The sequence below is a fragment of the Panulirus ornatus genome, chromosome 51 (assembly GCF_036320965.1).
Source record: "Panulirus ornatus isolate Po-2019 chromosome 51, ASM3632096v1, whole genome shotgun sequence".
Lineage (NCBI taxonomy): Eukaryota > Metazoa > Arthropoda > Malacostraca > Decapoda > Palinuridae > Panulirus > Panulirus ornatus.
Genome location: NC_092274.1, coordinates 1,912,642 through 1,926,134, shown reverse-complemented (window position 1 = coordinate 1,926,134; position 13,493 = coordinate 1,912,642). Strand labels below are relative to the sequence as shown.

At 45.0% G+C, this 13,493-nt stretch overlaps 2 protein-coding genes across 5 annotated transcripts in view; both read left to right on the top strand.

Annotated features, from left to right (window-relative positions):
- Nucleotides 1–3,275, top strand: part of LOC139764819 (uncharacterized) — a 90,894-nt gene extending 87,619 nt beyond the window's left edge. For all 4 annotated transcript variants that reach the window (XM_071691786.1, XM_071691789.1, XM_071691787.1 and 1 more), the window contains 3 exons: nt 123–337; nt 1,128–1,325; nt 2,959–3,275. In XM_071691786.1, coding sequence (XP_071547887.1) covers nt 123–337; nt 1,128–1,325; nt 2,959–3,098 — 553 coding nt within the window. In that variant the 3' untranslated portion in view covers nt 3,099–3,275. The remainder of the gene's footprint in view (nt 1–122; nt 338–1,127; nt 1,326–2,958) is intronic.
- A 3,610-nt stretch (nt 3,276–6,885) lies between these two features.
- Nucleotides 6,886–11,719, top strand: LOC139764744 (glucose dehydrogenase [FAD, quinone]-like). Its single transcript, XM_071691609.1, has 9 exons — nt 6,886–7,039; nt 7,549–7,760; nt 7,873–8,062; nt 8,653–8,784; nt 8,971–9,092; nt 9,342–9,398; nt 10,031–10,144; nt 10,631–10,787; nt 11,496–11,719. Exons 1-9 carry the CDS (start codon nt 6,886–6,888, stop codon nt 11,717–11,719), a joined length of 1,362 nt encoding a protein of 453 aa, XP_071547710.1.
- Nucleotides 11,720–13,493: the final 1,774 nt, after the last annotated feature.

Here is a 13,493-nt window from a genome sequence, read left to right as displayed (position 1 = left end):
GTGTGTGTGTGTGTGTGTGTGTGTGTGTGTGTGTGTGTGAAGTGAACATAGAGGCTGCATGCACTTGATCTACCCATGTAAGATATATGTAGACTGATTTCCAATTATTCCCTCCCCAACAGTATCAGTAACAACAACCAAAGTAAAATCAGCAGTGGTAGCAGCACCACCACCACTGTAAGCAAGAATGGGCATGTCAGCGGGTGTGTACGACAGAGATTACGGCCACCCAAACCTCCCTCCCGTGCATCAATTGTGGCATGGTTCCGTGAGGAGGAACTTCCTCGAGGAGCTGGTCTGGACCCTTCCCGCATGCACATCGCTCCCTGGTTCCATGGTATGACTCGCTTTATGAAATCTTGAGTTTTCTCCATGGTGAGATGGGGTTGCCCAGGACAGGTCTTTTTGAGAAGACTGAGCTTGATAAAAAATGCATTTTTTATCTTATATGAAACTTCTGAAAGACGGATCTTACACTGAAGATCTTGAAGCATCTAATTATCATTTGAGAGAATTTAAGCCTAAGTTCATCTGATTCATGAGGGCTCTACGCCTCTCCCCCCAAGTTCATCTGCTTCATGAGGGCTCTATGCCTCCCTTCCTAAGTTCACTTGCCTCAGGAGGGCTCTACACATCTCTTCCATAATTTCATGTGAGAAACATTCACAGGAAGATTACGTGAGGCTTTTTGTTACTGCATGGTGCTTGCTCGCCAGTGTATGTAATTTTTCTATGTCAATTCTTAAATATCACAGTGAAGTGGACATTTTGTTTTTCTGATTAAATCCTTCACAGTACTGGGGGTTGAGCTTTATGGAATTCTCACTCCACAAGAGTATCCATATCCATGCTGCTGAAATTAGATCAGCCTTTAGAAAACGTCCTGGTTAACTCATGGACTCTTTCATAGAAATAGGCCCTGAGTTAATAATAATAAAATTGACATACTGCACATACCACTGGATATTACGGCTGTTTACATTATAATGGGAGATGTTCGAGTGTCTTATATTGTCTTGTGTATCTAGTTTCCATTGTATATGTTACTGGACATGGAAAGCTTTCAGTGTATGTGACCTAAAGCAAATTCCATTACATTGTTTTAAATCTTTAACTTCCCCGAACAGGTATTATCAGCAGAACAGAGGCAGAAGAAGTACTAGCTGGGGTGGTTATAGGAAGCTTCCTGGTACGAGTGAGTGAGCGCATCTGGGGATATGCCATATCCTATAAGGCTGCTGACCGCTGTAGACACTACCTAATTGATGTCACAGCGGGAAAATATACATTCTTTGGTTCACACCAGGCATCACACGAAACTCTCAGTAAGTTAATTGGCAGTAAATTGTTTGTTTATAGTAAAATCAATTCTAGTTTTTCTCTATTTAAAGTAATTCTTGACAAGGTTAAATCAAATACACTGAAAGCCCCTCATGACCATTCCTAGAAAGAAGTGCAAAATGGTATTTTATCAAAAGTACTTAATTGTTATTGATGACAGGATTACAGTAGTAACACCGTAATTGTGATACATGAAGCTAGGGTGAAAGCCTACATTCAGACAGGGTGTTGAGGAAATAGCTACCATACTATACTATTCTTTTAATTCCATATTTACAAATGAAGAAACACCTTGAATACTGCAACCAATGAAAATTTTTCAAGGACCTGATGTAGAAAAGTTGAACGGTTAAAGAAATAAAAAGCTCTTAAGTACTTAAATACCTGGACCAATTAATTCCTAAAAATCCAACGGCATAGATAACTTGGCTCTAAGATTTTTAAAGGAGGTCAGGAGACAGCATATCAACCCCATAACAAAAATATTCAACAAATCTCTATCGGAGTCTCAGGTGTTAGGTTTCAAATGTTAGGTTTCATTGCGAGGAACATAAAGTACAAGACAACAGAAACAATGCTCAAGTAAGGCTACACCTTGCATATGCAGTCCAGTTTTGGTCCCCAAACTATAAAAAAGATGAGGCAAAATTGGAGTAAGTACAAAGACGCATGATAAAATTTATCCCATCCCTTAGAAATCTGGCATATGAAGAGAGGCTACAATGATTGGATTTCTTCTCCCTTTAAAAACGTACACTTCATGGTGACTTCATCCAAGTTATCAAAATTCCAAAAAAGTTCAATAAAATAAATCATGAGCCTCTTTTTGAAATACAAGAAACTTCAGTTACAAGGGAAAATGGAATAAAAGTCAAAGCTGAAAGATGTGCAGATAAGAAAAAACTTCTTTTTCTATAAGCGTGCTGAGCACTGGAACGAGTTAATGTTAGATGAAGTGAGTGCTAAGACTATAAATATCTCCAAAAGTTGTTTAGACAAATATTCTATAAATTCAGGTTTACTCTGAGAAAAACACCAGAAATAAACTGAATAAATGACAGCAGTAATGGGGACACCAGAAGGCTAATGTGCAGTAGCAGGGAGTCGGTGATAACATAAAAAACTGCTGAGTGAAATTACATTTTCTTGTCAAGTTAAAATCCTTTTTTTTCCCTATCATACACCCTATCAGCTGTCCTCGCAGCTTATTCATATCCTTTGCATGCCTATCATTTAGTACATAATCCAGTGATAACCATTTTACAGCATCCCCGCTCACTTCCATATACTTACTTACATATGTTCTCATTTTTTAAAATAAGTATTCCCAATTATCAGTCTTTCTGCAGCATCCAGCTACAAAAGCTTTTCACTGATCTTAGCAGTATTTGAAGAATGCTCTTCTGATTTGATACAAGAGTGAGTGTGACAACTCAGATGTAGAAACTGAAAATGTTCAAGATATAGTCCATTTTGGGGAACAAGTTTTCTAATGATGGGTCGCATATTTACGCATCACTGGGCAAAATGTTCGTCATACTAATGTAAAAATGAAATTCATTATTGCAACTTGTTCTTATGATAATTCATTAAGGTTAGCTTTCAAACACTTTACAGGTGACCTTGTTGAGTACCATCGAAAGGAACCCATCACTGCTACAGGAGGAGAGCTCCTAACAAGCCCATGTAGTCAGCCACACCCAAGGAGACCCAACTATGTCGAACTCTTCACTGGAACTCACTACATGACACTTTAGTTTGTGAATACTTAGTCTAGCATTACTGTGTTATATAACAAAGTCTACCTTTAGAAATAATACTGAAGCTGTAAATATCCATAATGGCCATATTATTGTACCCAGTATGAAAAATCTGCACATCTTATCGACTCCATGTACAAAGCAAGTTTTGATAAAACATACCACATGATACAATTGTGACACTAGATTATTATCCTATATTATACATATGAGTTTGAGAACTGGTCTTCCTCAAATGAAAATAATTGAGACATTAAGCTATTATGTGTTGGTATTTTGAAACCAATTACAATTTGCTAATAGCCATTTTTGGTTTCCAACCTAGGAATATCATATCACTTTTCTTTAAACTTTCCTTTGGCCTCATTATAATTCTGTCAGGTATATATCCTTCTGTTTCCAGGAAAGATCCAGATGTTTTTTGCATGATGTAAATATTTCTGCATTAAAGCACATGCAAAACTGGTCTTATTTTCCTTGAAATGCTGTTCTATTCTAAAACAGAATTATGTAATATACAAAATTCACTGAAAAGACTGCTATTATACATAAATATGTATATATTGGAAAAGATCACGACTGAGCACGTGATCAAGTATAGTCCTATTTGTCCATGGGGAAATGAAACACAGTAAGTCCCAAGTGCGCTTTCGTGTAATGATCACATCAGGGGAGATACAAGAAAAAAATACTTACCAAATAGCAGCACAGCTACATAACTGACTGTTATATTTCTTCCTTGTGTATTCCCTGATGATGTGATCATTACATGAAAGTGCACTTGGAAACTTATCGTGATCATTTCCCTGTGGACAAACAGGTATAAATATATATATGTATAGTATTATCAAAAAGAGAAGATTTATATAAAAATCCATTGTATGAAGCAGTCACAAGCGGCGTCTGAGAGCAGACATGGAACCAAATGGCAGATCACAAGGAAAGGATGCTGCGCTGGCCGTCCTGGCTAATGTCATGGGTAGGGCCTGTACCCAACCATCAGTCATCACGCCTGGGCCCTGCCCTTCTCATAACATCACCCGGGTAGCTCAAAGTAGCAACCCAATGTATACTAACCATGTACTGGTTAGATGATCTACGAATAACATGAAAAGTGGTTAGCATTCCTGACCATGGTGCATTCACAGGCCTCCAAAGGTCGAGCGCATAGGTTTGAATCCTGCTTGCGGCAGTTGGTCCACAGTCAACCCAGCTGTTCAGCCACCCCAAAGGATTGTTCGATAAAATGGGTATCTATCTCAGGCTAGGGAATACAAAATCATGTGTGCAGGATGGGAAGGGTGCTTTTACAGTCGTGGGGGCTTCATATATTTGAACTTTCTCTTGTCATACAGTGCACAGGCACATTATCTTAAAATGATTTGGGAGGTCTTCTACCCCTACAGCTGGGTCTGGCACCTTACCTTACGATAGTTTGGGAGGTCCTCTACCCTCACAGCTGGGTCTGGCACCTTACCTTACGATGGTTTGAGAGGTCTACCTCCACAGCTGTCTGGCACTTTACCTTAAAATGGTTTGGGAGGTCTTCTACCCCCACAGCTGGGTCTGGCACCTTACCTTACGATGGTTTGCAAGGTCTTCTATTCCCAGAGCTGGGTCTGGCACCTTACCTTACGATGGTTTGGTAGGTCTTCTAACCCCACAACTGGGTCTGGCACTTTACCTTAAAATGGTCTGGGAGGTCTTCTACCCCCCAGCTGGGTCTGGCACCTTACCTTACCTAAGATAGTTTGGGAGGTCTTAAACCCCCACAGTTGGGTCTGGCACCTTACCTCACCTTATGGTGGTATGGGAGGTCTTCTGGCACCTTACCCTACAATGGTTTGGGAGGTCTTCTACCCCCACAGCTGGGTCTGGCACCTTACCATAAAATGGTTTGAGAGATCTACCCCTACAACTGGGTTTGGCACCTTACCTTACCTAAGATGGTTTGGGAGGTCTTCTACCCCCACAGCAGGTTCTGGTACCTTACCTCACCTTATGACGGTATGGGAGGTCTTCTACCCCCACAGCTGGGTGTGGCACCTTACCTTACATTGGTTTGGGAGGTCTTCTACCCCCACAGCTGGGTCTGGCACCTTACCTTGAAATGGTTTGAGAGGTCTTCTACCCCTACAGCTGGGTTTGGCACCTTACCTAAGATGGTTTGGGAGGTCTTCTACCCCAACAGCAGGGTCTGGCACCTTACCTCACCTTATGACGGTATGGCAGGTCTTCTACTCACACAGTTGGGTGTGGCACCTTACCTTACGATTGTTTGGGAGGTCTTCTACACCCCACAGCTGGGTGTGGCACTTTACCTTACGATGGTTTGGGAGGTCTTCTACACCCCACAGCTGGGTTTGGCACTTTGCCTTACGATGGTTTGGGAGGTCTTCTACACCCCACAGCTGGGTTTGGCACTTCACCTTACGATGGTTTGGGAGGTCTTCTACACTCCACAGCTGGGTCTGGCACTTTACCTTACCTTAAATACATGTACAATTACCGTACGCAAATATAACCACACTGGGAGGGGTAAACATGACTCGGCTTAAGATGCACGGAAGTGTTTTTTATGAGGGACACTGGACGCAAGAACTTTGCATGCAAAAACGTGCTAACCTCACAAGTGATACGGGATTTTCAGCCATCTCAGCATCTAAAGACGACTGTAAGTGAATTCTATTTGGATTTCCTGTATTCCATACCTGATCGTCATGTTTGTTATTACTGACTTCACTAAGACAGAAATATTAGTCATTCACCTGTCACCTAATCATCTCAAACTGCTTTTTTCCTCAAATGCTTTCACTCCTATATATGTATATATTCCTGGTCTCTTTCGTATAATCTATGATGGTGGAGCGCAGAGGTTCGATTCCTGGTTGCTGCAGTAGGTCCCCAGTCAACCTAGCTGTTCATCCACCCCTAGAGGTTGGTTGATATAATGGGTACCTGGCTCAAGCTAGGATATATATATATATATATATATATATATATATATATATATATATATATATATATATATATATATATATATACAGAGAGAGAGAGAGAGAACAATTATGACATGGCCTTGGTTAGGGCCTCAGTTGCCCGTGCCGTCTCAGCTAACAAAAACAAAAGCCCCCAAAAAATGCCCTCTATCAAAAAAAAAGTATGAGGATATAACATATCTTATAAGGATGTGTACATACAAAACTATGTCTTCAAGGGATGTGTTCATACAAAACACTACGTCCTGGTGCACACCCGATATGTACCCGGAAAGGTCAGGAGATAGGAAAAAATAAAAAAAGAAATGGAGTGTGTGATACGTTGCTTGGGCTGGCGGTGGAGTGGCAGTAGAGGTCTGGACGAGACTTTGAGAGGACGCTAGCTACGTTCCCGTGAGGTAAGATCGGCTTCGCTACGCTCCGTTCCCTGGTGTGGCGAGGTAAGATCGGCTTCTCAACCCCTTATATTACTCCCAAACATCAACCTCCACCAGGGCCGTGTCCTTATCTGTAAACATCGTCTGGCTTCCCTCACAAGTCAACACTCACCTTCCCCTCCCTCATCAGCAACAAGACTGTCGACTTGCCCCTCCATCTTTTACACCATTGTGTTTATCAGTCCTCACCACACCTGTACAGAGACACATTAGACAGATATGGAGGCTGAAATCACCCACTCTCCTCCCTTTCTACTCGCACTCACGCCTACTTAGCCAACCCTTACTCTTTGACAGTATTATCGCCTTCGTGGAACTCCCTGTGACCCGCCAATCAAACGGACCGTCATGCCCGTGTCTGGCAACGGTGTAGTAGCCTCGTCCGTTGCCGCGCTAACGGCCGGACTGATCGTACCGGTTCTGCGCTTGCTGCTCAATAAGGCCGAATTCCCTCAGTATGAACCGAGCGGACCTCTTGCACCTCAGTATGACTTCATCGTTGGTAAGTTGACAACACCCTAGCGGCATACATTAACGGACGCTGGCGACAATGCATGGGTGCAGAAGGTATAAAAGTAACCCGTGTTGTTGTGCATATTTGAATCATGAGCCTGGAGAGCAAAGAACAAAAGGATGAATGTTGAAGACGATATCTGCCGTGAAATGGACTGTTCTCGTGTGAAACGACATTATCAGAGAGGTGGTGTAGTGAGCCAAGTCTTGATTGAAAGGGTAGACCCGGATATGCTGAAAATCGTCTGGGTGTACTGAGAGGATGAGTGAAGAGAGACTGACAAAAATACACTAAAAGAACGGGTAAAATGTGATGTATGGGGGGCGACGCGCATACGATGCAGTGTTTAGTAATCCCATGAGCGGTATGTGCAGCTTAGTTATGTCATACAGGCGACGACAACTGGAGACAGGATGTGTACAAATGATAATGCTGGTATTTTCCCCGATCCCCCCCCCCCATCGAAAAGGTAACGCATTACTTTGTCACGCTTGCAGTGGGTGGCGGAACTGCTGGTTGTGTGGTGGCCTCCCGGCTGTCTGAGGTGGGCGGGTGGCGTGTGTTGCTGGTTGAGGCTGGGCCCAAGCCTCCTCCAGAGACGTATGTACCAGGCATCAGTCTGGCCGCCTCCGCCCTCAGCCACTACAGCCTCGACTGGGACTATACTTATGTCCCGCAGAAGAACGCCCTCAAGAACTACGTTGATCAGGTAACTGGGGCAATAAACAAAGGTGTTTATAAAGGCTTCAGTACTGTTCATTGCTGTCTTGGTGTACACCATTAAAGGAGTTCGTCAACCCATATTTCTTCCATTCCTGAAGACGGGGGTGCTGCAGCTGGGGCGCGTCCTGGGGGGAACGGCCGCCATCAACGGCATGATCTACTCCAGGGGGAACAGGAGGGACTACGACCACTGGCAGGCCCTAGGGAACCCCGGCTGGGACTACCTCTCCGTGCTCCCGTACTTCGTCAAGTCTGAGGATTACCGCGGCCATAGCCTGGGAGAGACAGGTGACCCATTCATTCTCACGTGCTGTTGTTCACTGTGGTAATGTTCTGTTATCTGTCCCTCCCATGTACTGCCATGTCCTCCAGTAGATAACCTGGTCATAGACCATCAGGTCTTGTGTGTTATCTGTCCTTCCCATGTACTGTCATGTCCTCCAGTAGATAACCTGGTCATAGACCATCAGGTCTTGTGTTATCTGTCCTTCCCATGTACTGCCATGTCCTCCAGCAGATAACCTGGTCACAGACCATCAGGTCTTGTGTTATCTGCCCTTCCCATGTACTGCCATGTCCTCCAGCAGATAACCTGGTCATAGACCATCAGGTCTTGTGTCATCTGTCTTTCCCATGTACTGCCATGTCCTCCAGCAGATAACCTGGTCATAGACCATCAGGTCTTGTGTCATCTGTCTTTCCCATGTACTGCCATGTCCTCCAGCATTTGTTTCGTCCACAAACCTCCACCTTCCAATAATATTTCTTCTTCCCCCACCCCCTTCCCTCTGTACTTGGCCCACCTCCTCCTCTTCGTCCGTCTCACGCTCTTTTCGTCCACGACCTTCCTAACTGTCGACGTTTGTCATGTCCGCCAGAGGCGTACCATGGAAGAGGAGGGCCCCTGGCTGTGACCCCGGGCGTTGCGGGCCCCCTGACCCGGGCCTTCCTGCAGGGAGGGCTCGAGATGGGATACCCAGTCCTGGACAGCAACGGGCCACAGCAGATAGGTAAGCAAACCAGACCCGCTGGGTTACGAAAATCTTGCGTACCCACGACACATGAACTTCGAGAGAGAGAGAGAGAGAGAGAGAGAGAGAGAGAGAGAGAGAGAGAGAGAGAGAGAGAGAGAGAGAGAGAGTTATGGTAATGCCAAAAGTCTCAATGTTGTGTCGTGTTGTTCCTCCACAACACAGGGTTCACAGCCACAAGCTACACCATCCGGGACGGGGTCAGGTGCTCCACAGCTGAGTGTTACCTGAAGCCAGCGTCTTCCAGACCCAACCTCCACGTCCTCGACAGTGCCACCGTCCTACAGGTGAGACCCCCACAGACTCTCTCTCTCTCTCTCTCTCTCTCTCTCTCTCTCTCTCTCTCTCTCTCTCTCTCTCTCTTACATGTAGAATCCTCCGGGTCAACCCACCTTCGAAGCCGTACCCAATGAACACAATCGTGACAACGTACTATCAGCCAGTAGAAGTTCCTTCCTGATCCCGATTGCAAACTGTGTCAGAATTGGAATGTCAGTTGAACACTCTCGTACTGATGCTCCTGTTATTATTTTCAGATATTGTTCGACGACACAAAAAGAGCTGTGGGCGTCAAGATTGAAGACAATGGAAAGGTATGTTTATAGATAAACTGGAATATATATATATATATATATATATATATATATATATATATATATATATATATATATATATATATATATATATATATATATATACGAATACAGTGCATATGAACATGCACTTTCATAGAAGGCGACTAAAAGGGGAGGGAGCGGGGGGCTGGAAATCCTCCCTCTCGTTTTTTTTTTTTTTGATTTTCCAAAAGAAGGAACAGAGAAGGGGGCCAGGTGAGGATATTCCCTCAAAGACCCAGTCCTCTGTTCTTAACGCTATCCTCGTTGACGCGGGAAATGGCAAATAGTATGAAAAGAAAAAAAAAAGTCTGGGCGTCAGGGATTCGAACCCAGCCCTAAAGCGTGAAATGGGCTAGTAGGCTAAGACTGGATTCGAATCCTCGACGCCCATTCGCAAATCGTGAGTCGTAAATATGTCGTAAATCGTTATCATTTCCAATGCGAACGCATTTAAGAAGAGGGCGTCTTAAACACCTGCCCCACCACTTCTTACAATATTCACAGTAAAGTGTTCCCTTTAGATAACAAGCACCCACCCGGAAAACATGACCGACGTGTTCTGGAAAGGATGAGGGAGGGTGGGTAGTAAGTCCTGCGTCTCCCTGCAGGTGGTGAGTGTGGCGTCCCTGAGGGAGGTGATCGTGTCCGCCGGCGTTGTGGCCTCCCCCAAACTCCTCATGCTGTCTGGTGTCGGACCCAGGCAACATCTTCAGCAGAACAAGGTGAGTTGAAGGGTATGGGGTTTATATAAGAATGGGGTTTATATAGAGGTTGGTGGTATGGTTTAAGCGGGGTGGGGGGGGGGGGGTTTAGGGTGAGGTATAATAGTAGCGGGTTGGGTTAGGGTTAGGTAAGGTTACTGGGGGGGGGGGGGGGGTTGAGCCTGAACCTAAGGCTACATTCCACCCCAAAACAATCAGTCATGTTAATCACACACACACACACACACACACACACACACACACACACACATATATATATATATATATATATATATATATATATATATATATATATATATATATATATATATACTAGGCCATTTAACTTTGCCTCCGCCCTAATTACATAATTAACAGAAGGCTACAAATAAGCCCAGGTTGCTGTTCAGCTCCCATAGAGTATACAGAGGAACGGTGTGATAAATAGGTTAGTGGCCTAACTAACGTAAGCTGCCGAGTGCGAGGTTATTTTTGTATTCACCGTAGATACGGGTGGTGGCGGACGTGCCCGGGGTCGGCCAGAACCTACAGGACCATATTGGGGTGTACGGACTGAGCTGGACGATCAATAAAGGCTCCACCCCGAGCTTGCTCGAGAGAATCACCCCAAGCTCCTTCAAGCAGTACCTCACCAACAGACAAGGTCAGTCATCTATTAATCCCCTGGGAATAATGCAGTTCCCAGTAGTATTCAGGATTCCCCTGGGAGGGATAAAATGATCCAGTAGCATTCGATACCCTAATAAGTTACGAGCCCCGACGGGTATTCAAGGATCCCTTAAAAGGAACAGACTCTCCAATGATTAATCATAATGCTCTATGAGAATTAACGCAACCTCAGTAATCACAATGATCTTCATGGGTCAGGAATACTCCTGGCATTACCCTCTGTGATTCATTCTCTAATAGGGGTGACCAGATGAAAAATAAATTCTGTTTTACCTCTGAGGGCCACGTTTATTATGAGGAAAAAAGGCTATTTTTGAGTTATCCCTGTGAACCATTCTCTACTAATGATCACAGAAAACGAATCCTTATTTGAGGGCAAACTATATTCAAAGAATTTTTTTTAAGTTACACGTCTTAAACTTCATTTTTGACGACATGTCCCACTACCACTTATCAGTTACCCGTTTGTGGAAATAACAATAACAGTAATCAACGATGATTGCTTACAACCAAATGGCTACGAGAATAATAACGTGTGTGTGTGTGTGTGTGTGTGTGTGTGTGTGTGTGTGCCTTGCTTCAAGAATTTCAGAAACAAATGGCTGCTTCAGGGGGCCATGGCCTCTGTGCCTAGGCCGGTAAACGACACTGACATAACGACTCATCCCACGGTATCTGTCAGGACCTCTGTCGACGCCGCCGGAGTCCGTGAGCGCCTGGGTCAAGATCTCGCAGGAGGGCGACCCGCAGTGGACGGACGCGCAGATATTCCTCTTCCCGGTCACCTGGGCGCTGGACAAAGGACTCTTCACGCCCCGCGCCTTCGGGGTCGACAGGAAGGTCAGTCTGCACTGTCGCCAACGTCCTCATCCACTGCTACATAGCCACACAGGTGCGATACTTTAGCACAAGGGTACGACATTTCAGCACGACGCTACGGTACTTTAGCACAACGGTACGACATTTCAGCACGACGCTACGGTACTTTAGCACAACGGTACGACATTTCAGCACGACGCTACGGTACTTAGCACAACGGTACGACATTTCAGCACGACGGTACGGTACTTCGGAACAATGGTACGACATTTCAGCACGACGGTACGGTACTTTAGCTCAATAGTACGACATTTCAGCACGACGGTACGGTACTTTGGAACAATGGTACGACATTTCAGCACGACGGTACGGTACTTTGGAACAATGGTACGACATTTCAGCACGACGGTACGGTACTTTGGAACAATGGTACGACATTTCAGCACGACGGTACGGTACTTTGGAACAATGGTACGACATTTCAGCACGACGCTACGGTACTTTAGCACAACGGTACGACATTTCAGCACGACGCTACGGTACTTTAGCACAACGGTACGACATTTCAGCACGACGGTACGGTACTTCGGAACAATGGTACGACATTTCAGCACGACGGTACGGTACTTTGGAACAATGGTACGACATTTCAGCACGACGGTACGGTACTTTGGAACAATGGTACGACATTTCAGCACGACGGTACGGTACTTTGGAACAATGGTACGACATTTCAGCACGACGGTACGGTACTTTGGAACAATGGTACGACATTTCAGCACGACGGTACGGTACTTTGGAACAATGGTACGACATTTCAGCACGACGCTACGGTACTTTAGCACAACGGTACGACATTTCAGCACGACGGTACGGTACTTTGGAACAATGGTACGACATTTCAGCACGACGCTACGGTACTTTAGCACAACGGTACGACATTTCAGCACGACGGTACGGTACTTTGGAACAATGGTACGACATTTCAGCACGACGCTACGGTACTTTAGCACAACGGTACGACATTTCAGCACGACGCTACGGTACTTTAGCACAACGGTACGACATTTCAGCACGACGCTACGGTACTTTAGCACAACGGTACGACATTTCAGCACGACGGTACGGTACTTTGGAACAATGGTACGACATTTCAGCACGACGGTACGGTACTTTGGAACAATGGTACGACATTTCAGCACGACGCTACGGTACTTTAGCACAACGGTACGACATTTCAGCACGACGCTACGGTACTTTAGCACAACGGTACGACATTTCAGCACGACGCTACGGTACTTTAGCACAACGGTACGACATTTCAGCACGACGGTACGGTACTTTGGAACAATGGTACGACATTTCAGCACGACGGTACGGTACTTTGGAACAATGGTACGACATTTCAGCACGACGCTACGGTACTTTAGCACAACGGTACGACATTTCAGCACGACGGTACGGTACTTTGGAACAATGGTACGACATTTCAGCACGACGGTACGGTACTTTGGAACAATGGTACGACATTTCAGCACGACGGTACGGTACTTTGGAACAATGGTACGACATTTCAGCACGACGGTACGGTACTTTGGAACAATGGTACGACATTTCAGCACGACGCTACGGTACTTTAGCACAACGGTACGACATTTCAGCACGACGGTACGGTACTTTGGAACAATGGTACGACATTTCAGCACGACGCTACGGTACTTTAGCACAACGGTACGACATTTCAGCACGACGCTACGGTACTTTAGCACAACGGTACGACATTTCAGCACGACGCTACGGTACTTTAGCACAACGGTACGACATTTCAGCACGACGCTACGGTACTTTAGCACAACGGTAC

Bases quoted from the DNA above. Each gene is read 5' to 3' on its own strand.
- LOC139764744 (XM_071691609.1), top strand. From the start codon at position 6,886: ATGCCCGTGTCTGGCAACGGTGTAGTAGCCTCGTCCGTTGCCGCGCTA. The intron at 7,040-7,548 runs GTAAGTTGACAA...TCACGCTTGCAG, and splicing joins TCAGTATGACTTCATCGTTG to TGGGTGGCGGAACTGCTGGT. The intron at 10,145-10,630 runs GTGAGTTGAAGG...TATTCACCGTAG, and splicing joins AACATCTTCAGCAGAACAAG to ATACGGGTGGTGGCGGACGT.